The following is a 24,548-nucleotide window of genomic DNA, read 5'->3' on the forward strand; positions in this document are numbered from 1 at the left end:
TTCCCAAATGTTGTGTAGCAATTCCAGGTGTGCCTTGGGATTTTGTTACAACCACAGATTATTGTTGCAATACACAAGTATTTTTTTTAAATTATCAGTCTGCACACATTCATTTCTTAATACAGAGGCAAATTCTATACCCTGAAAAATACTTGAAAGCACCTCATTCTACACCGTGAAGTCCAAACATCCAACTGTAGGAACAAGAAGAAAAACACGTTTGACTGGAGGTGAACTTGAAGATGTGTTTCCGAAATAATTGTTGACTTCAAGGAAATTCATCCATGTGCTTTAATAAATAACAATATTACAACAAGCCTAGAAATGCATCAAAGGCAGTGTTCAGAAAAATAAATGAATTTCACAAAAAAACACAATATAGAAAAAAACCTACAGGAGCTCAAATCAGACCCAGTCAGCTGAGATAAGCAGGGAAATAAAACTTAGCAAATATTTTGTCAAAACGTGACACTAGATACTGAAAACTTGAGAAATTCCTATAACAAAATACTACACGTCTATGTCTGTTACTTTAAATCTATGTATGTTACTTTATGCTTCACTGAAGTAACTAAAATATAGACAGTCTGTTGAATGAGACAGCTAATAAAGTAATTTCCTTATTCTCTTAAAGCTCTCAGTCATTTTGTGAGAGAAACCATATGTTGTTTAGAGTGTTGACATCTCTATATTCTTCTCATTATGACTTAATTCTTGGGTTGTTTGCATTTCATAGTCACATCTGACAAAAGAGATTTGTGACCTGTTGGTATTTTAGTAATACAATACAACACAGCGCAACAAAGCCAACACATAGCAGACACAGTTTAGCATCTTTTATAATGTTAGTAATCTTAAAACACCTTCATCATCGAGGCGTACCCATCAACCCCTGACAAAAAATGGAGTACTTTAACGTAACGTGTGTCTGTCTGTGATTCACAGTAATTCACACTAAAATACCGATACAAAAACCAGGACTCCCTCCTGTGACATATCATGCAAGATGAGATGATAATATGAGACCAATTTTGTTTCTTACACCTGGAATGAGTCACACGCCCATAAAGGTATTACATACCAGCAGGTTATTGTCTCATTTAAGGAACCATCGTTTGTTATCAGTGCCGCTCACAGGAAGCGTTGAGGGCGAGTCCAAAGACATGAGTTGTTCGGATGTGAGTGTGGGCGTGTTGCATACTGGTTTCAATGTGAGCGGACGAGTGTGGATCTGTCTGTTATTCACACGCGATTTTGCCATCGAAGCTGGAGAGCGCGATGGCAAAGGCCTGCACGGCACACATCGGGTAGTTGAAGTCCAGCGTGAAAATGTCATCAGCTATTCTGCCGAACTGCATCACGATGTAGTCCACTGAAAAAACAAGGAATTGTTAATATAGATAGGTAGGTAGGTATATAGATAGATCTGTTATATACATAACTAACATTCATCTATTTAACTTCAAATAATGACAACATATTATTCAGTAATGAAATGCAGTAAAGTGAAAATTCATAGAAATTAAACTTTGACCTTAGGGCAAAATATGATTGACCAGGCATTACTGAGCATCAGTAATTAGCTTGTTAGCATACTACCTTAACTAGAACAAAACATACAGTACAGCTGAGGCTGATGGGTGTGTTCTCAGGTATTCACTCAAAACCCAAGAATATAATACACGTATTATTCTACAAATTGAAATGTTGACCTAATGATGGCACCAACAGCAACTTCTTTTTCTTGCAGCTTTCAGTCAGTCACTTACTATTTCTAGTAACGTCTAAATTTCCTGTGAATCGACGACAGTAGTACAGAGGTTTCTCATACTCAGCATACCAGAAATAAGCCGTGTGCAGTATGGATGTCTTTGTTGACACCGGGCATGACAGAGGATTCTGGGATGCCTGATTTTGTGTATTAGTCATCTGATGGTTGGTTACACAAACATGAATCAACTAGTCAAAATATACACAGCTGGAGGTGATGGGTTTTTTTTTCTGTTACCAGCTCATAAAATAATACAGGAGGATCAGGATTTTTAAATAAACCATAATTAGCATTATACCTATGAGCTAACACAAATCCTTCTTATATGTATATAAATAACAATTATGCAAATAATGTTAAATTAAATTAGATAGATAGATAGATAGATAGATAGATGACAGTACTCACAGTCTTTGCTATGGACTATCTGGAAGTTCTTGATGGAGGCCTGGGTCACCCTGCCGTTAAAGTTGAGCACATGAGACGCAGTTTCGTCGTTCCACACAGGCGTCTTGTTGTGAAGCTCGATCATATTTTCCATCCTTCTATTCTGGTGTCTTATCAACAAGCCGTCACAATCCTGCGAAGAATTGGGGGAAAAAAAGTCAGAAAAACGCCAATAAGAGCAATATGACTTGACATTTTGGCTTTGTGTTGCTCTCTTAACAAACATAGCATAAATCAAGATGTGAGCAGTATGGATTTAATTTGTTGACATTGTGCACGGCAGGGGATTCTGGGACGCCTGATTTAGCTAATTAGTTATCTAATGGATTAACGCACATGAATCGCCAAGTCAAAATATCCACAGGATTATTGTGGAGGTGCCTACATGATAATCCCAATTGTTCAATTTAACTTACTCAGCAAAAAGGGTTTGCTCCAAATCATCTACCATGACTCATGTTTTTTGTGATCTGGATGAATTGACACTTTAATAACACAGGACAGAATAGTAATAGTGAGAGTAGTTTTGTGCTGGTAAACAATAATCTCAAACACATGAACTGTATGCATAATTGACAAATTAAGACCGGATGTTTCCTTTAAATGGATTGCTCCTGGTGACCTGGGCCGCTCAGTATTGTATTCATTTTGCACTCTTTCTACCCAAAGCAATGAAAATAAAGTAAAAAATCAAATTATCTTACATTTCTTGGTCTGAAAGGTACACGGTCGTTGTCCTTGCTCATCCCTGGAATGACGACTGTCATCCTTCTGGGCCCTTTCATCCCAAGGACATTTGTTTCCTGGTTTCAGAAATGAGTGAAATCAGAATTTGGACCGATTTTTTAATCAAATGTGGCCGAAAACAGTATTCATAAAATGCATTGTAGATCATTTCTGATGAGCTGTCTCATAACTTACATAGATGATGCCTGCTAACTCCTGCCGTGCATTAGACATGTCTGGTAGAGCTCTGTCTGGATTCAGAGCGTTGTCAAATACGGTGAACTTAGTCCCCATTAAATTGGACCTGGACAAAACATTAAAGAATTAAAAACTCACAGTAAAGGAATTCTTGGCTGATGTTAGACATTTTGTATGCTGCTTTTTAAATCAGTGAATGAATGATTTTCTGAAGTGCAGCGTACCTCAACTTTCCAACAAAGTTTTCTCCACCTCTTGATAAATCTGTGGCATCGATGGAGATGAGGTAATTTGAAGTTGCGCTTTTCTTTCGTTTCCTCCCGGCCAACAGGAACGTCTACAAATAAAAAAAGACAAGCAGCACTGATAGATGAAAGAGATGTAATGTAATGTGAGCAAATCCCTAAAAATGTCACTATCCAGAGTTTTATTTCATTTTTAAAGGTGTTTGTGTTTCTGTGTCTGAATCTGGACACTTGTTGACACATGAGGACAACTCAGTTACACTTACTTTGCACTGATTCCAAAAAAACATGGACATAAATATCTGCTTAACTACAAACTATGAATCAAACTGCAATAAAGATAAAGCCCTGACCTTTTTTTCGTTGTCGAGATGAAGGTAATACAGAGGATAGAGGCTCTTGTCCATCCCTCTCTGGTCTCGAGTCACTCTGCATTTGACCGTCACGCCCTGCGGAGCCGGATCCATCACAAACTTCTCCAGGTCATCAAACTCGATCTCAGGTGTTGGAGCTCTCTCCTGGGAACGACGCATAAATAAGTGCATTTTTATTAGAATAACGATTGTTTATTATCTAGTACTGAGATTAAACGTGGGCTCATTGCCTTTTTATATAGGTGAACTGAGATTTGAGATACCTTTTTCTTCTTCCCTTTGCCCTTTTTCTTCTTTGATTTTTCCTCTTTTTCTGACTCAGAATCATCACTCTCTTCTGCCTTTGCTGAAGCATACAAAATAAATTGTAAGATACTTTTCAGTGTCTCTCTTCAAAAAAGAGGATAGAGGATAAGTTACTGGTAAACCTGCCTTTCTTTTTTGTCTTCTTGTCTTTGTCCTTGTCTCCTGATGTTTGAAACATGGATGCTGAGCCGGCTGTGGCTTTCTTTTTTGATTTGGTTGACTTTGTCTCCTCTTCACTGTCGTCACTCTCTGATTTTGCAGCTGCTCAGGGAACAGGTGTGAAGAATTTTGATTGCAATTTATTTTTTGTAGGAGCTCTTTCTACGCACTAACAAGTGTTCATTGACGAAAAAGAATTTAAAAAAAGAAAAAAGTCAACAGTCGCATCACGATGTATGCTATAGTGTAAAGTCAGCTAAGATGCCAGGTCTAATTTTTAATAATGGCTTTGGAAAGAGCAGACAATAAAGTTTTCAGTTGTGATACTGCATCAAAACATAATCACCCTTCTTCTTGCTTTTTGAGTCTTTGTCTCCGCTTATCTGGAACATTGATGCTGGTTCTTTCTTCTTGTCCTTCTCCTTTGTCTTGGACTTTTTTTCCTTTCCTTCTGAATCTTTGTCCTCTGAGAAATGAGAAACAGGTAAAATTTCAAAAATGTTAACAATCCATGATAACAAACTGGATATCATGTCAGCATACACTGAAGAATTTAACCTTTTATTCAAGGGCAAATAATGTACATTTCATTCCAGTGTATTAGACAGTGGACAGATATTTGCTCTGCTCTCAGGCGAGGTTCGTAAGCAAGGATAAAAAGTGCCAAAACCACGAGTACATAACTTGGAATATATCAAGGCAAAGGATGCCAAATTCCTCACTTAAATCTTGTGGCACAAGTCTTGTGTCCTCAACACCTCGATTACATACACAATACTGTCAACACTTACGCCTAAGACTTGATCCACAGGGACGAATCAGTCCCAACATGCTGTCATATCTCGACTTGCTGACTGATCACTGCTCAAAGTTGTTTGGTTTCGCTGTATTTTTTATTGAACTTGAGGAATTGAAAGCACGTAGTCTTAGCACTTTGCTTAGGAAAGCACTTGAAGTGATCTTACTTCTCAAAATATGTCTAGTCACCGGTAAAAATGGTTTTGACTGGTTAGAATAAATGTGACTAATGTGACTAAAACACACTTTTTTATAATAACAGTGACAGCCTGTTTTGTACATTAATTAAGAGAGTGGTGAGTGAATGAAAACAGTAAGTTGGGGGCCGCAAAAACCAAACAAAAGCCTGAAACATGCTGAAAAGTTGTGTAGAGCTGAAGGCAAAAGCAGAGACAGGTGATAATTCTCTGTTGGTCCGTCACTAAGAGCAATCGCTTGATAATAGATAATAGGTCCATCATATTATTTACATAATACCATACATAATTAGGTGACAATATGTATCAGAAAAACTTGCTTTAACACCTTACTGTATAACGATTCTACACATTAAAAGCATAATGAAATAAAGTATATTATGAAATCACAAGCATGAAAATGCTGACCTTGTACTGATATTGTACAAGAGAGAAGACTAGTGATGCTAGATATACAAACATGTTGCCATAGCTACCATAAGGTAGGCTACTGATGTAATTAAATCCATTTCAGTGGTTACAGGAGGTGCAGGGAGCCACAAACACAAGTTAGAGCAGGTATTCTTAAAATGACTGACAGCTGATCTGGGGTGGAGGAAGGTTAAGTTAAGCTCAGAGGCAAAAGTGCTGGAAATGATCCAACCACATTAACAGAAAGGCACAGCAACACTCAGGGCTATGTCGGTAAATCAATATTGAAGTGATAAATAGCTCAATTAAATCCATGCACTAACACTCACTTAATTATTGCTCAATAATGAGGTACACACATCAGAAGTTGTTCCTTACCACATTGTTGCAGACAGGTTAGTCATACTGAAATGTTTGTTTCCAAAAGAGTAAATCCAATATAATAATAATAATAATAATAATAATAATACACAAATATCAACATCATGGTGGGGCTACAGAAAGAGTCAGGGGATCACTGAAGTCATCAGAGTTCATCCTCTGGGGACCACAACTGTCTGCACTAAACTTCATGCTGCTTTATCCAGGAGATATTTCAGTCTGAGCAATAATGGTGGACCAACTGTCATTACTCATGGTTTATTGAGTCCTTCAAAGTCTTCAATTATTCTCACTTACTTAGCACGCTAGTTGGCTAATCAGTGTTTTCTAATTAGGGTTATAAAATATTGAGAATGTGTTTGACAGATTGGAAAAACAACCGTCAAGCGTCTGACATCATTTTCTCCAGACGGATCTTGACAAACATTTCCACTTTAAACCGTAAATTTTAAGTGGAATTAAAAAGAGTAATTGTCAGGATTTGAACTTTGTGGTCGTCTTAATTACACTTTCCCCACATGATTACTCAAGGCCAAGCTACTCACTTGATTACTGTGTTTTGTTACCCCTGCGACCAAGTCAGTGTTTCCACTAACTCACCATTACACAATAAAATCATGTAATCCTCTTAACAACATTAGTCTGGACTTATAAGTGTTGTTTAAATCACACTGTTAATGCCCTGAGAAAACTGTTTTCCTGCTTCTTGCCGTACCTTTAGATTTAGATTTCTTTTCTTTGGCAGAACTTGCAGATGGAGAGCTGTCCTTTGTTGTCTTTTTCTTTGTCTTCTTTTTGGAGGCGTCCTCATCATCGTCATCATCGTCATCATCATCTGTGCCTGAATCTACAGCGATGGAAAACATTTATTAGAGATGATTTCCAAAATACAATTGAATTAAGAGGTCATTTGAATGAAAGTCTTACATGTTTTCACACTCCTCAGTTTAAACACACAATACTAATGATGTACCTTTCTTCTTTTTTGGAGCACTTTTGGTTTTCTTTTTAGGCTCTTTCTCCTTCTCTTTTTCCTTTTCTGGTTCTTCTTTATCTTTTTCTGGTTTCTTTTTCTTCACCTTCTTTCCATCTATAATGTTGATAAGGGAAAAAGTGGTGTAACCACTATGATCAGATCACAGGACAAGCATGCAAATATGTCACCATTTGTCATCTGCTATCTTCATGGTAAACACTAAAATCTCACAATCTTTTTAAAGTTACTCACTTTGGATAGCTGGATTGTCCTCTTCTGATATATCTTCACTTTTCTTTGTCTTTGTTTTTTTGGGCTTGGCCTCTTTTCCATTCACCTTGGCTTCTGTTGTGCCATTCGTTTCCTCCTTCTTCTTTTTTACCTTCTACAGATTTTCTTTAAAGATACAAAACAGAGTGGAGGTGAGACTAGTGGAAGAGGAACAGGACAGTAGAGAAAAGTTTATCAACACTGGACAAAAATAAGCAGGAGACATTTTTTTCAAAAAATAATCATGTAACTCTTTACAAAATAGCAGCATTTAAGATCTTTAGCAGTAATAACTCACCATCAAAAAGTCAGATGTGAAGCAAGAGGTAGGAAGAGAAAAGGACGATTTAGAAGAATTGTATTGTTACTACTCGACTAAAGCCATAACATTGTGCTAGTTTGTATAAAACATAACTTATTATTGTTATGTTCAATGGATCACACTAATTATATAAAGAATATCCTCACATCAGTGCAGTACATGGTCGTACTTTAATAACAAATGCAGTAATACATATGTTTAGCTTCTAGCAAAGCTCTATGATAAGTTGCTGATAGCACCTTGTATTTATGGTTTAGGTACAGGAAGTGGATAAAGCAACAAGGCATGATGTAATAACAAGGATACGTTACACATTGCAAACCTGCGTTTTCTGGAAGTTGAATAATCTATTACTATTTTCGATAATACACTTTCGTAACACGCACAAAAAACATGTTTTGTAACTGTTTTATGTAACTTAGTCAGGCCGCCTCCTGAGTGCTAATAAACTTAAAATAAATACTTCACAATCACTGTAAATCTAAAATACACTTTACATCATGCATATTAGAGGACACGAGATACTGCAGAAAATATTCTAAAGTCAGTGTAGTTTAAATGTACCAACTCCTCATTGTCTGTTAGTGAATGTCAATATAAACTGTATTATCTGCATATTGTTTCTAAATGTACTATAAATCTTTATGACTCTCTCCAGTTCACTATTCTTTTGAAATGAGCTGCAATATGAGCTTTCACATGGCTGGTTTATACACAAGCTTAAGTTTAAATCCAAAGGGGGCTCATACCCCCGACCCTTAGTCATCCCACACAACATCCATGCATTTGTCTATGTGATCATTTCGTTTTTTTTTACATAAAATGTTTCCATAAATAAAAAGAGAGCCTTGTTGTGTTATTGCCAAGAATTTCATAAGCGTGACGAGTCTAATGACTAAACCCTTTTACGAAGTGACAGGAACAGTGTGCCACTGTCCAAGTCACACAGAAGGAGGTCAGTGCAACTGCGGCCAGCAGAGACAGTAAAGGTAATCCTATTAGACGTTGATCCTGTATGATGGAGGTCTATTTGTGTCCACAACTCATTGTAATCACAGCAGATTTGACATTTGTCATATTGTAATGAATTACTGTGTCAAAGCTGTCAAGTGTAATTTTACACTCAACCCAAATGAGCAAATTATTCTGTTCTGTTTTTCTATTGAAGTGTTGAGAAAAGCCGAGCTTAAACATTTTGTTTTTATCAAAGTTCTTTTATTTGTAAATTCTGTCCTTTCTTTACCCTAAAACTTTGAAAAATCTTTAAAAAAATTACTATGTAGTCTCGCTGTTGCCACAGAGCGTTCTCAAATGCTTGGTTATCATCCCGATCAGAGCATGTTTGGTGAATAATCTATGTGAAACACTTTTTTTTGCATTGCTTTGTATATTCTGGATGACAATATGTTGCCCAATTATTGCAACACAGGAAATGTTTCCAATTATTATCCATCAATCAACTTCAACAGGAACAAATATTTTGACCTAGTTTCTGCATCTGATTGGTTTGACAGTTAGCTTTAAGTTGATTGATTGTTGATACGCAAAAAAAACAACAACCTTTCCAAATAATTAGAGTAAAGTATGAGGAAGGAACTGCTGTTGCAGTTTCACTTGGTTTGAAATTCACTGTACGTAGTTTGGGTGAATGGATTGTTGACTGTTTTCAATCCCTCATGCGTGCTTCTGCAGACACACTGCTTGGCAGATGAGTTTCATACACATGGACATCGTCAACTGAGATGCAAATAAATTACTAATATGAAGACGGTTAGTTTCGTGCTGAAGCTGTCGAGAGGGATGCACAGTTTGAAGACATGTCTGAATTGTGTCTCTGTTGATAAGATGTCTCTTGTGATTAACTACTTCCTGTGTTCAGAGCAGTTACCTCACATGTGGGTCAGAGATTATTTTCTATGTTAGAATTCTTCTAAATGTCTCTGACTCAGACTTAAATAACTAACATAGTCAACAGCAAGACAATAAAAGATAAAAAAAAATATACCATGAATGCATTGCACCCCAATGCTAAACTCTACATGGACAACGTTTAAATATTGTTGTATGATAACAGCAAAGTAAGAATAAAAAGTATAAAAGTAACCTTTGATATCCCTTAGGTCTCACTCTCCAGATATCATTACATGTCATCACTACACAGCCGAACACTGAAAAGTAATCCTATTTGAAAGTCAATAAAAAAATCCACAGGACCACAACCCCACCCTTTTACCTTCTCTGCAGACATGGCTTGGCCTCCAACTTCAGCTCTACCACTGCTTCTCTTTAGAGGTTAGAAAATAAAAAAGCAGGCTTCTCAGCAGAGATAATGAAAGAGTGGGAAAGCCCTGTACTCACTGCGTCTCCATCAGCAAAAGTTGTTAATAGGATTTATGTGTAAAGCCATCTGCTCTGTAGAAACACGTCAATGGGAGAAACCAACAAAGGCTCAGGAGGAGGGAGAAGATTTGCGTTTACCCTGGGTGCACACTGTCCAGAGACCTAAAACTCTTTTCTGCATCCGAGATACCTAAGTTAGCTTTAACTCAGCTATCACAAGGTGCTCGTCCTTTTCCCCCTACACACCTACTGAAGAATAGGTCAGACTGCCAGCCATATCTTTAGCTCAAGTCTAATATCTTCATTTGTTGTTTCCAGCTTTCCATTGAAGGGATTTTACTTCTTCTTCTTTTTTTATTTAAATCTAAATGAATAGATTTACCTGAACCTGCAGCCGCTGGTCTGAAGCAGAGTCCTCATCCTCTTGGATCCTGGGACAAAAAAAAGACATCTGCATGTTACTGATGAAATATAATGATATTAATTATCATAGCAATTCCATCATTTAATACAATCGTGTCGTTTTGGTGTTAGCAAAATACTTAGGTAAGGCTCTTATTTTTCTATACAGTAAATAATATGGATCACTTACTTTCATATATGTCATCTGTAATAGTGCTGTAATAGCTATTTTTATTATCGATTTATCAATTAATTAATCAATGGTATTACTTAGTTTCTTTATCTTCCATGGCGTAGAAAATAAAGAAAAAGGCAAATATTTAGATCCGAGGAGCTGGAACTAATGAATCTTATGCATTTTGGCTTAAAAAACAATTCACCGATTGTTAAAAAAATTCCATCTATCTATCTATCTATCTATCCATCTATCTATAAAAGAATAAAATATTTAAGCGCAGTGTTCATATTTTGCCTGCCAGCAGCCACCAAAACTTCTCATCTTGTGCTTCCCGTAGCTGAGTATGCTCTGTAGTACACAAAGTCATTCTTACACTAACAGGTCACACAGGCTATGAGAATCGGGCCTATGTAGGTCCGCCTGACAACAACGATTAAAGTGTTCCCTTGATACTTAATTGGTTTAGCACCTCTAGGCTAATACAAGAGGAAATGTGTGTGTGTTAAAGCAGTGAAAAACATTCAGAAAACTGAGATGGCTTCATATGAAAAAATCTGGGATTACACATTGTTTCTTTGTATTACTGTGCTGACATACCTGTCCTCTGTCCAGGCGTCTTTCACGATGTGATTGTGCAGAGGCATTGCTGATGAGTAAAGAGGTTACATCCGGATTTTGGTCTTAGTGAGCAAACATGAAAAAGGGATTGTACTGACTGAAGGATATCCAATGTAAATCTCTGTATTTAAGCCTGTATGTGAAAGTATGAAGACAAAAACATGCATGAATTCAATCTCACCAATTATGTAGGTGTTTTTCTTGGCAGCAGTGTGATCACATCCATCCAGTTTGTGAATCCCAACAAGGCTCCCTACACATCCTGTAACCCACAGAGGTGTCACATGACCCGACTTCTAAGAGGATTTTTAACAAAGCAACAGGTCCCCCAATCGACTACCACACAACCATGAAGCCCGACCCTTCAACTGGGATTACTGTAATCAGCTACTCCCCATCTGTGAGCATTTCAAGGATGAATTTGACATAAACACTGTGGAGGATTCCAAGTAGAAATATGGCGTGCATGAAAATAAACTGAGCTGAGGAAAAGTAACACAGATTCCGGTTGGACAAAATGGGTATGATTATAATTAAGGTGTGTATAACTAAACAAGGGTAAAGTGCAATCATCAAGAGCCAAAGAGGGAGGTTTGAGGCCAGAGGGTCACTTGTTTAATCCAGATATAATGGTAGCAATAGTGAAAAATAAAGTTTCTCTTTCCCTTGAGAGCTACAGGTCAGATGCCTTTAATGATATACTCTCTGTTTGCTCCAATGGAACAGCATGGTGACCTGTATTTGACCTGAAGTGTGCAACAGTGTGAGCATGAAGCAAGATTATGCTAAACACTACAACATGTGGACAACAGTAACAGAAAGAAACACAGACAACTACAATGTGAGATAAAACTGCCACAGAGGCACAAAACACCTTAAAAGACAAAACTATCATAAACTACAACAAAGAGACACAAAACAACTACAAAAAGATCAAAGATAACTACAAAGAAACACAAAACTGCCACAAAGAGACAGAAAATAACTACAAAGAGATACAAAACTGCCACAAAGAGACAGAAAATAACTACAAAGAGATACAAAACAATAACAAACAGACACAAATCAAACCAAAGGAACACAAAACTATCACAAAGAGAAACAAAACAACGTCAAAGGGACACAAACAAATTACAATGGAACACAAAACTACCAGAAAAAGAGACTAAATGACTACAAACAGACACTGTTTCTCTTTCAATCTGGGTGTGCTCTCCAATAAAGGAGGGGTGGGGGGCATTTTATATGTCTGTGCCCAGGGGCTCGTTGTCTCATTATCCTTCCTTGACAAAAAAGTGTCAGCACAGTGTATTACAAACAAAGTGTGATTTCCTCAGCCGGCCACCAGATGCTGCTGTACCCCAAGAGACAGGAAACAATACAAGAAGCAGCTGTGAGGCACCAGGGGGCACAAGGTACCGTAACACACTTACATATTTTAAAAAATAACTATCTAAAATATGTAATTATCCATCGTAAGGGTCTACAGCCTCAAACTCCATTTCATGCTTGTCTGGTTGTAGTCCCAGAGCTCACAAGAGGAGCTGGGAGCAGAGTCAAAACAGCTGAAGTGAACAAAAGTACATGTGATAGGAAATAAAGAAGGAAAAATAATGTGTTTTGTAGTTTTATAAGGCTAGACTCTTTGTCTCTCCCCATCACAGTGCTGCTCAGGCTGTCCAGTCTGCTGACTGTTGAAAAGGGTCTAGACTAATAGCTTTGCTGGCATTTCTGCAAACGCTTGACAGTAACATGGCAGTTGGCAGGCGGCCTAAGGAAGGCCAGCGACCTCAAGGGAGCAGCGGAGAAGCCATCGAGATCTTAAAGAGACAGACTGCAGTGAGTTTCTCACCAAACACTGTTTCCAATCAATGTTCATGTCAGTTGTGTTTTATTACTGTGAGCGAGATGGTAAACATTGTTGAAGCAAGGAGAAGCAGCGGGAGTATACCAGAGAGGCTGTAAAACCAGCTCTTACTATACCAACAACTGTAACAACAAGCCTGAATGAAATGAAAACACATTAATCAAAGTTATGGTGAAACGGGAACCATTCAGAGCAGTTGTGCAAACACTAAGCCAGGAAGAATTATGTTAAATACATAAAGGTAGAGCTTCCAGTGGCAGTGACCTGTGTTTGAGGAGGGGGTATGATGATGATATTTTAGTTCACCCATGGGTTCAGTGCTGAAACAGCACGTTGCTGAGGACGTGAACCCGGTGGCACTGTAAAGCCGGGTGAATCATCAACTCAGAGAGCGCTCGTATCTCAGGAAGGACAAACAATGAAGACGAAACAGGAAAATCTGGAGTAAATGAATCTATCCCCAAAGGAAGGATTGTTCGAGATAGGTGGAGGGGTAGAAAAGAAGACAATGGCAGGAGGTCTCGTCCATTCATTACAAATGGAAAGATGCTATTCAGGAGCAAAAATAGTCTCTTGGGTTGTTGATAAATTGAAACTCACAACCTCATGCTGTTGATTCAACAAGGTCACATCCTGGAAAATGGAGAGACAAGTTAACTATTATTAGATTCATATTACTGGTGTGGAAAATAGTATTATTTTGGCCTGAGGGTGACGCCATAGGAAAGTGTGATCTAAAAGGTCGGTCTCAATCTGTTGTCCACGTCAGGTGAGCTAATATTAATAATGTAAACAATTCTTGATATTTTTTAATATGTTCAGTTTAGGCTTGCTTACATTGTCATGTGATAATATAGATGTTAGCTTCTTTTTTCCAAAAAGTTCCACAACTACGTTAAAGTCTGTGTAAACGTAATCAGTTTTATATGAAGCACACCCTCAGAAGACAGTAATGCTATTTCAAAGGCTTACTATGGAAAAAATTTACAAAATGTACTGACTGTTAGCCATGTTCCACAACTACGTTAAAGTCTGTGTAAACGTAATCAGTTTTATATGAAGCACACCCTCAGAAGACAGTAATGCTATTTCAAAGGCTTACTATGGAAAAAATTTACAAAATGTATTCGTTATCTCTGGACTCGGAAAAAAAAAAACATGTTGGTTCCCAGCAAGTGTACACCCAACGTGACATCAGGTAATTATTTGGCACTCGAGTTTTGCATTATTTGTCCGTAGCCATCTTGTTTTTTTGGAGCCGGAAGTGACCATATTTGGACAAGAGGGTGGCGCTGGGGAGGATATCCTGATTGGGATCTGACTGAGAGGACACGACTTCGCTTACATACTAAAAGACTTCTTGTTGACACCAGTGGAGTCGCCCCCTGCAGGCTATTAGAAGGAATGCAGTGTTTGAGCCACTGCTGCATTTGCTTAAATTTTTTAGATCTGGAAGCTAACGAATTAAGTATCTGTTACTCTAAATGTAAAATTATCTCTTTATTTGTACACATGTGGCCTTCACTGGACCACCATGGTTGACTTGGTGAAAGGACAAAGGACAAAGCTGAAACAGAAGTTCCTCAGGAAGGCTCGAGCAGCCATGTGCCAAATCTAGAACACTCCTTCACCTACTCTCTTCCTTGATAATAAAATCTTCCCGGCAGGATACCAGGGGATCTTATTATGACTATACAACACAAAGTGCCCTTATTGACCCATAAGATAGAATAATTGGAGGAGAGGCCATCGAGATACACAAAGATGTGCACAATGCAGTCAGTGGGGATGGCATTACTGGATGTTCCCAGTGGAGCGACGTAGTCCTCAGACACTGGCGCCATTGAGACCATTAAGGTTAATGCACTGTCACATGCATGCACTTATGATATTAAACTGGCCATAGACAACTTTTTTGCTTTAACTTATTCTGAAGTAAATACTGATTGCAGAATGTAATGGCGGTAGAAAAATGATACCATCCACATGTAGATTGGTTTCCTATAAACCTTGCGTTCACTATGATATTCAGTCTGCCACCAGGCTCGATTTTTCCAGCGGAAATGAAGAAATTAGGGCACAAAGAAAGCGCTTCTGCCATTGTCATTGTTTTCCATGGTTGCTGTGCAGGTAATGGTGCAACACCTGGAATAACTGTGGAAGCTGATGGAGGAGGTAAGGAAGGCAAAGAGGGAGAGTTATAGAAACTGAACTAAAACAAGGAGAGTGCTGGTGTTATGTCAAAGTCTGTTCCCTAACTAATATGTATATCCCCTCACCAGCGGGACTTCAGACATTTCAAAACCAGCATTCTTCCTACTAGACTAATAACTAGACTGTTAGCCATGTTGCTAACGCTGTCTTTGCTGCAGCGGCATTAAGGGTTAGGGAGGGGGAATTTGAAAAAGTTGTCTGTTTTGGCTTCAAGTAGAATTGGGACCAATGAACTGCACAATTGCAGACTGATAATTTGAGAATTCTAGTGGTATATGGACCATTTTTGCACTATTTATTGTGTCAAACAGCTGGAAGAGCATGTTTTCACATATATTTTGTGCGGTTTTTGGCAGCATCCTGCATGTACAGTATGCTAGCAACTGTAAAGACAACTGTGTTTTTACAACCTCTGAGAAAAAGCAGGTGTCATAATTTTTACAGCTTACAGTAGGTTATATGAACTTCACACCCTTCCCATTGTGTAGATAACTGTGAGGGTTCAATGTGTTTCTGGAGTACAGTAACAGTAGTTTACAACGGTGCACTTTTAGTCTTGTAGGTATTATTTTTGGCATTTTTTAATAAGATTTCAGTTTGTGCTGTATGTGGAAAAATGTCTCAGATAACTGTGTCCTCCATTTAACACCTGCACAAAGAGGCTTTACAATAAAACAAGGATGCTGTAGGAGAGAGAGCCTTACTTTAACCTACTTTTGTGCACTTTCTGTCATTGAGTGCATTATTCTTTAAAACTATTCAGAGTTAATGTTGCAGGGAAACAACATTGCAAGAGAAGCAAAAAAAAAAAAAAACGTTGAAGGTTAGATGAGAATCCTTGAGCCTCTCAGAGCAGAAGTAAAGGCAAAGCAGCCAGAACCTTGTGTGAACTGTAACACAAGCAGCGCTGAGCCTCGTGAGAGCTTGACACACATCTGAAATGGAGGACAAAGTATCCAGGAAATAGTGCTGTTGCTTGCATTTCCTATTCTCTGGGTGTCTGTGATACAGACCAGCCTCTCCGGAGCGATCCAGTCTACCGTGGATCTCTAACAGATGAACAGCTGCCTTAACGACTGAGCTGGCCCGAGCTGGCATTACCCTGAGAGCAGAGAGTAAAAGTCCTGAGAGCGGTCACTGCCCTGAGTCCCTGAGAGAGAGAGAGGGTGGCGGGAGAGAGAGTGCAAAGAGCCAGCACTCCCCTTGGAGACTTGTCCCCTCCGTTTTTCTGAAACAGGCAGTGCTCTTTTGAAACTGTGCCAATGGAGGCTGGCCCAAGCCCTCGCAGCTGAAACTTTTACAAGCTCGGTGTTCGCGAGCAGGAAGAGAAAGACAGAGTTAAGATTTGTAAAGGGAGTTTGCAGCTTCTCTTCTTCGACCTGCCTGAGGTTTCAGCACAGTGATTCATGCTTGCTTTTTTGATCATTTACACTACAAATTCTTCAAGAATACAAACAGAAATGATCTGGAGAGACTGCATGAAGCGAGAAAGGATTTTAAGTATATGTATGGAGATAATTGCTTAAAAGAATGAAGAGCCTGTGACGTCACACAGAAGGCTGCCTTGGATATTGCCTGAGGAAAGATACTGATGAGTGTCTGTGGTACTCTGTGGTCGTGGACCCATTTGAAAATTAAAACACCCTATTCAAGACTTGCACATTGGATTATTTTAGTGTGTTCAGTTTCTTGGTGACGGTCCACGGGAAACATTATTTTTGGATTTGCGTGTTCCCAGAGATTGACCCTTCCCTTGCCCTTATTTGCGTTTCAGAGCTCCATGACACATTCTGTTACATGAGGATGTATTGTGGTAAACATCTCAGACCACTCGTTTGGTTTGTTATGTTGACAGTAAACACTGGTTTCCGCTCACGAGTACAATAAAAATTAAATCAGAGCGTCGGTGGTTACCATGTTCTTCTACAGACTTTGCAACAAATCTGAATTAAAACACAGGCAGGTGCAGAACAACTAAAGACGTGCAGAGTGACTACCGAAAATGGGAACCGTGAGGCATGTACTACCCGGGAATGCTGCCAACTGCTGACAAAAGGTTTTACTGCACGGCTCTGGGACAAGCCTTTAACTCATTTGCTCTGAAATGCTTCAGGAATATCTGGCACTGAATTGTTTGGCCAACTGAAGATAAATCTGTCAAACCTTCTGGCTTTGTTACAAGACAGCATGTAAGTACTCACTTCTGATTCCTTAACCCAAGCTTATTTCTCCGTCTGTCTCTCTCTGTTTCATTCCCCACTCTCAGCCCTTAATCCTACAGTCAAGTGAGATGTCTATTTGATGACATATAATCTACAGTTCATGCAAGTCACAGAGTTGACTTGCCACACATGCAAAAAAAACATCGGTCTACTTTTATACATATTCTAGGTGGATTTCGTATCTTTAGTGGGAGTGTGTGAGCACAATTTGTGACTTCATGATTTCTTTTCCTGCCTCTCTTTCTCCTCACTGTTTCTCCCTCTTGGCAGCAGGGCAAAAGTGGGCAGGGAGAGAGGAGGGCATGGCCCAGAAACTGCTCTCAAGCCCCAGCCCCTGTTCAAGTGGGGTTGCTCGCTGGTACACTACTCAGCCTTTCCCTTGTCTTGCAGGCGAAAGAGAGGGATGTGGAAATGCATTCTTGTCTCATTTCTAACCCACTTTTTTTTTTTCTTTTACGCCGCCACCATGGCCTAATTCTCTGCGGGTGAACACTAGCCTGACCTGTACAAAAAAACTCACCTCCAGGTATTTCTCATTTTTGATTCTGCCTTTGTTTGGGCCTCGATATTCCTCTTTGTACTGAATATCTCATTTCTGTTGCACTTTTACACTTCTTTTTCTATCACCTTCCACACTGTACACGTGTCTGCTTTGCCTGCAACGAACACAATGTCGAAATCGCCACCATTTCTGCTCGGTTGAGACACAACGGGAGTTTGTTTTAAATAATGCTGTTTCCTGGATTAAATGCATTAAAAGATAATTACCAAAGCATTTGTATATAGTTACTGTAATGAGCAGTCTGTTTACATAGTACGGTTCAATAAACCACATGCCCTGAGTAAAAAGACATTCAAGTGGTTGTGTTACTGCCTCTTAAAGTACAAGACTGTAATAAAAAACAACATTTAAGTATAATTTACAGTCGGAGCCTAAAGACACTTCAACTCCAGCGGCTTGAACAAACAAATTTCACCCCATCAAAAGTGATTATTACCTGACATTTCCTCAAACAGGATATTATCCGAGATAAAAGGCATCTAACCCTTTTCATGAAACATTTTGGGGAGTTGCTACGTAGGTGCGACAAACGAGAGGCAACATAAAATATCCTTTAGCTGTACGCTGGCTACTGTTCACCATGTATTTTATCACAAAATGAAGAAGAATATTCAAAATAATATGTTGTTTTGTACATCATACAGGAAAATCGTGTGTACTTTCCTTAAGTGTTTTTGAACGCTGCTGTTTGATAGACCTGTTCACAAACCAGTATGAACCAGATCCCTCTGTTGGAAGCATTGTTCTATACATGAAGGGGCTTGTATTGCATGATTGCAGGGTCTCAGTTTCAGATCAAGTCTTTTCGGGTTATTTGGGTTTGTTTTGTAACCACAAGAAACGCGAAAAGCTATTAAAAGACATTAATAAAACTGGTTTAATACACAATTTTTTTTACTGATTTTACTCTAAATGAACCGAACTGCAAACTGAATGTGTGAACGTTTTGCCACATGCTACTTGGTATGTAGTTGTGTGTGGTTTTTGTTTGCATACAGTCCAGTCAGCTTTTGTGTTTGAGTATGTGATAACGACAGATTATGGCATACTGTACTGTGCAGATAGGGTGAATGAAGAAAAGAAGGTGGAGGGTGCAGGGCGAATGGGCAGACCGAGAGTAATTGAACTTATTTCCTCCTCCCCCACACTTATCCTCAGATGAACTCGCTATGCTGCTTGATGACATGTTGTTTGGAAAGCCATATCCTCAGCTATTTGCGTTTCTCTCCTCCCCATGGTTGGAATGACTCTGTGGTGACCAGGATCAAAGTCTCTTTTTTTTGGCTGTTGTTTTTATCAGGTCATACTGCATACACACATTCAGCTCTTCCTGTTTGTTAGCAGAACTGTTTCGTGGGCTATAAACAGCATTTGATTTGACTCTTTTGACTTGCAAAAAAAAAAAAAAAAACACTTACAGCTGTTCTAGTTTTGAGCAAAAGCCATGAGAGATCTGTCTTGAGAATAACATCTGGAAGGTCCAGATGTTCCCCCAGTGTCCTCACATTTGTTTTAACCTGTGTGGAATATTAGATTGGCAGGTTTCCCGTGACAGGATATAGAGCCACGTATGACAATAGTTCACTGAACTAACTTTCAGACACTCTCTTTGTGATCGTCTAACTTTCAGTCTCTCTTTCTGTTGAGTAACTTTGACTAAAAAAAAAACAAAAAAAGCACTTGCAAAAACTTTTTTCCCCCTGGTTTCTTATGAATGTTGTTGTGTGTATAGCAAAGATCCATCTTTCATTATTTACCGGGTGGTTAATACAGAAGAATATAGATGGGAAACACAAGCCAGGACAGACAGGACACGTCCACTGCCCATAACGAAATACGCACCACAAAGAACAGTCCTCAAGTCTCATGACTACAATAAAACAACATGCAATAAACGACCCACAATAAAGCACTTTAAACACTTCACACAACATGAAAATGTATAAAGTACATGTCATCAGCACTAGACTTTAGAGTGGTGTAAAATTTCATTTTATCCAAAATCATCAAGATCAGTATCAGTATGCTTTAAAACTGGATTTTTGTTGCGCCGTTACCCTTTGGATACATTATACTTTATACAATTATATTGGTAGCAATTTAGATATGATGCTGAATGTGTTAAAAAGTAAACAGCAGACACACACAAGGGCTGCATAGGTAATCCAAAATAATCGAAATCGCAATGTGACTAAGTGCAATATCCAAAACTCAAGAACTGTTGCGTTTTAATGCAATTTTGTATCGCTGTAGAGACGCTCTGACCCACAAAGCTTGTTCTCCAGATTTAATAAAACATGTTTCTTTGGCAGAGACTGCGAGAAATGCCAGTCACATCATCATGATTTTACTAGTTTTTCAATGACAATGAAAAAAGTGATGTCAAATTTAATCACCCATAATAATCATGAATTATATCGCAATTGCAAAATAATCGCAATAACACCTTTTGACCATATCATGCAGCCCTAACAGACAAAGCACAACTAGTGTTCACACCTATGCACGACACTCGGTTTCACGGCAAAAGAAAAAAAAGTGCTACGCACCCAATTTTTGTTTAGTTCAGTGACTCCCCAGCTTCGGGTATCAGTCCCAACAATGGGATGTAAGAATAATCTAATGGGTCACAAACAATTGCTGGGGCAGTAAATGGGAAAAAACTTAATTCTGCAACACAAAATTATGTTTATTTTTCTAACTTTAATCTTTTTCTTATCACTTGTGTATTGCTGCATAGTTTTATCCCAAATTAGACAAACTGAGAAAGGATTCCCTAATCCCTTAAAGTATCGTTTGAATTTTGTTAATGCGTCAGCAATCTCAGAACCCATCGGCTATGGTCTCATGATGATTTACCCTCTGGGGCCAACTGCAAATGTTTCTGGGTTTCCAGTGTAGCCAGCAGATGTCTGGATAAAGGATAACTTATAACCAGGCCAAGACTTCCTCCTCCAATTGCCAATAGTTGTTTACAGTCTGATTAGCAATTTGAGACGCGAGAATGGAGTTGAGAGACAACTTATCTCTTCAAACAGATATCTGTATATGAATGCAGATCTATTTTTGAAAATCAAGTAAAAAGCTAAATTGGCGTCAAAGGATAACCGATGGGTTGTGAGACTGCATTTCGGCCAATTTATTCCACCTATTTGCTCTCCACACGGACTGTTTACTTGCATGCAACCAAGGCCAGCTCAAATGTGATTGATCAATACTTGGTCTACAAATGGACTACAAACAGAAACTAGAACACTTCCAATACACTAATCTTGTCCTCATATGCAGATACTATATCTCTTTCACACAAGGACAAGCAAAAAAAAAAGCTTGCTGGCCACCAAACTATACGTCTACTTCAAATTTTTGTCTTTTAGATTTACCCCAAGCTCCAAAGATTTACAGTAAGGTCTGAGTGCTCATCTGATACTTATATGTGGTTTTGGAAAAAAAATACCATAAAAAGAGAATAGAAAGTAAAAAGAAAATGGCAAAAAATAAAAAAAGGAACTTAAACAGAAGAAGTGACTTTGTGTGTGTGGTATGATACGTAAGACATTTTTGATATCTCCTAAAAATGGGTTAGGGCTATTTTCAACAGGGATAACATTGTCACAGTCATTATGCTGATTAGATTTACACATTCAAACTCAGACTGGACAGAATTGCCCCTCTGGAATCAATTTGCAAGTGCTTTTTGTGAGAAAAAATGGAGGTTAGCTCAGTTATTTGATGCTCCATTGAAATGACAATTCATTTGGAAATTGTGTTCTAAATAAAGACGTCAAGACAGTTACTGACAGTGAAGATGTGGCAGACTGGGCCGGCCTGCCAGATGGACATAAAGTCTTGCTGACCTGTGTTTATTAAACAGGATGCATCACAGATGATGAGACTCAGCTGAAACCTCAGGCTCATCCAAAACATAACCACTTGCCCAACATATGGACAAAGTCTGCTTATGGAACAATGGACCTTTCTCTAGATGTGTGAACACCTAGCTCACACAGCACAGACACTACACTGAGCATCTGGCAGCAAGCTATGCCACCATACCTTATTGTGTGGCATCATTCCCCCTTTCTGACATGGCATCCTCTCATTGCTTGGCTGCCAATACTCTCCTCCCCCCTCAGTGGTAGGTTCTGCCATGCTGCATCCACGACATCACCCCCTTTTTTGTCTCATTGAGATTCAGCTTGGCACGCAGACAATGCCCTTTTCTTGGCACCAAATATTGGAGAGCGCCGCATAAGAGAACCAACCTCAGTCTTTTCCCTCACAGTCGTCCCCCGTATTCCGCCGATCATCATGGACCAACGCCAACTTGTAATGGGTATTTTTTTGTGCCGTCGTCTTCTAAATTCTCAGTTTATTCCGCGATAAGAATATCTTAAGTAAAATGTTTACTATTGTAAGACGGATGCTCTAGGCATCTCTATTTGAAGCAACAATGAATAGTGTCAGCGATATGTTGATTGCTCTTGTGTTCAGTGAGTCTTAAATGAAGGTAATGGATTTATATTTCCATTCCATCGTTTTTACTCTGCAACAGAGCAGCCATTTTCCTATCATCAGCAGCTTGGGGATAGCTGTGAAAGTCAAACCACCACTTCCGGTTGTAAAAAAAAAAAAAAAAAAAAAAGAGAGAGAGAAAGAGAAAGAGAGAAAGAAACATTTCCTTTAGTTCTTGGTTGCAAACGTACCAATTAACTCGTATGGACTTGTAATGGAGGTGCTAGTTAATTTACAGAAGTTGATGCACAATCACGAACAGGACATTTTGAAACAATTAAGGTAAGAATGACTAAAAAAAATCAAGTAGTAGTACCAGTGTGCATGCCTCACTGGCCTGTGGTTGAGATATCTATTCTGCTTGTGAATCACAACTTCTGTATAAAGTTATGGTAGCTGTGCAGTGATTTTCAAATATACTAAGGCAGAAGGATGGACGATTTTTTAATGAAACACTGAACGTCTTTATTTAAAGAGGCAGTTCACCTCTAAATGTAAAATATATACTTTTCCTCTCACCTGTCATGCTATTTATCCATCTAGATCGTTTTGGTGTGGGTTGCCGAGCTTTGGAGATATCTACTGGAGGGATGTCTGCCTTCTCACGAATAGCTAACTCAGCTAGCGTCACAGTCCAGCCGAGCGGGAACGTCTGGTAACACCCAGACCCGCAAAAGTTCCCTAACCGTAACCAAGTGAAGGCATACAAAACTCCCCAGAGATAATCTGCGGTAATCTACAGTTGATATCTAGTATTTGCTGCAGAAGAGGTCGGCATTAATTTTTACATCCTGCACTGTCACGAGCACAAGCCTCTCGTCTATGACTAGGTGCAAAAGGTCTGTGGATTATCTTGCAGTTAGTTTTTCAAAATTTTGAAACTGAATAGATCAAAAAGGGAAGAGCATCTTGTTATTTTTATTTGATTTTTTTTTTTTTTTTTTACTTTAGATATTATCTGGCTTTCACAGCGAGATGAAAATAAAAAAGCAACTTTTGAGCTGTATTGCTTCTTGTGGTGTAAGCTGTAAGCTGTGCAGTAAGTAGTAGTTTTAATAACTAACATGGACTGGACAGGTTCCAGTCCAGTCCATGACTCATCATCACAACTTTTCTTAGTAGTCCACACAACTTTTCTTGTGTAAAAAGTTTAACCCACTTCTGTTTTCACTCCATCCCCTCTGCCAGCCAGTTAGAAGAGTTTGATACCATTTACCGTCTAATTAATTCAACATCTCAATTAAGGCCTCCCACTCTCTGATGCCCCTGTGCCTTTTCATTATGGCCCGATGAGCATGGCCTGGCACCGCAGCCGCACAGACTGCCAAAACATTTCAATCACTGTCGGCATTAATTAGGCCAAAGAGGAATTCAGAATGTTAATGAACTGCCCAGCCGCTTTTCAGCGACCATGGTTCACATGCTAATTTATGCAAAGCGTCCTAGCTTTTGCATGGGTTGACCAGCGTCGTCTACCATAACAGTGTCTGGGCTCAGTCAGCTCAGCCAAAGTATGGCTCTGTCGGGGCCCAGACAGCTCTGCCCAGCTTGTGTCCCAGACTCTAGTTGGCACAGTAAACAGACTCCTTTTTCAATGGACTTGAAGTGGCTTTCACACTGAGCATAAAGGGCAATTTTCTGAAGTCAAACCATCAGCTCCTCTGTTAAAACTTCCCAAGCAACACCAAAATCACTAGCAGTATTTCTTAACATGCATTTGTTAATCAAGCTCTCTGAAATTATGAACGAGCAATTCCTTAAGCCAGGCTCAACATGCCAAATACCATTATTTGGGGAAAAATAAAGAGTTGAATTTAGGGATACTGATTGGAAGGAGGAGGCAGAAGCCAGCAGGTTGCACCCCAGATGTTGTGTGCAGGCGCCAAACTCCATAAAATGGCCGTGGTACTGCCATTTTACATTTTCCTTCCTTTGCTTTACATTCTGGTTGCAGAGACATAATGGACCAAATCAGGGCTGAAGCTTGTTTAAAGTGAACTATTTTTTTAAGCCTGTTGTAAGGCAAAGCTAGAAAGACCCAAGCCAAGT

The 24,548-nt window shown here is 39.0% G+C and overlaps 1 protein-coding gene across 1 annotated transcript in view; it reads right to left on the minus strand.

Annotated features, from left to right (window-relative positions):
• Nucleotides 1–300: 300 nt before the first annotated feature.
• LOC311255002 (uncharacterized protein) overlaps nt 301–24,548 on the minus strand; it is a 34,243-nt gene continuing 9,995 nt past the window's right edge. The window contains exons 4-18 of the mRNA XM_084349121.1: nt 11,301–11,381; nt 11,099–11,147; nt 10,304–10,352; nt 7,242–7,374; nt 6,987–7,103; nt 6,729–6,860; nt 4,573–4,692; nt 4,194–4,328; nt 4,025–4,107; nt 3,741–3,905; nt 3,367–3,479; nt 3,140–3,248; nt 2,923–3,021; nt 2,180–2,351; nt 301–1,372 (exon numbers count right to left, since the gene is read on the minus strand). Coding sequence (XP_084205247.1) covers nt 1,239–1,372; nt 2,180–2,351; nt 2,923–3,021; nt 3,140–3,248; nt 3,367–3,479; nt 3,741–3,905; nt 4,025–4,107; nt 4,194–4,328; nt 4,573–4,692; nt 6,729–6,860; nt 6,987–7,103; nt 7,242–7,374; nt 10,304–10,352; nt 11,099–11,145 — 1,608 coding nt within the window. The 5' untranslated portion in view covers nt 11,146–11,147; nt 11,301–11,381 and the 3' untranslated portion in view covers nt 301–1,238. The remainder of the gene's footprint in view (nt 1,373–2,179; nt 2,352–2,922; nt 3,022–3,139; nt 3,249–3,366; nt 3,480–3,740; nt 3,906–4,024; nt 4,108–4,193; nt 4,329–4,572; nt 4,693–6,728; nt 6,861–6,986; nt 7,104–7,241; nt 7,375–10,303; nt 10,353–11,098; nt 11,148–11,300; nt 11,382–24,548) is intronic.

The sequence above is a fragment of the Pagrus pagrus genome (assembly GCF_965226575.1).
Source record: "Pagrus pagrus genome assembly, chromosome: 3".
NCBI classification, from domain to species: domain Eukaryota; kingdom Metazoa; phylum Chordata; class Actinopteri; order Spariformes; family Sparidae; genus Pagrus; species Pagrus pagrus.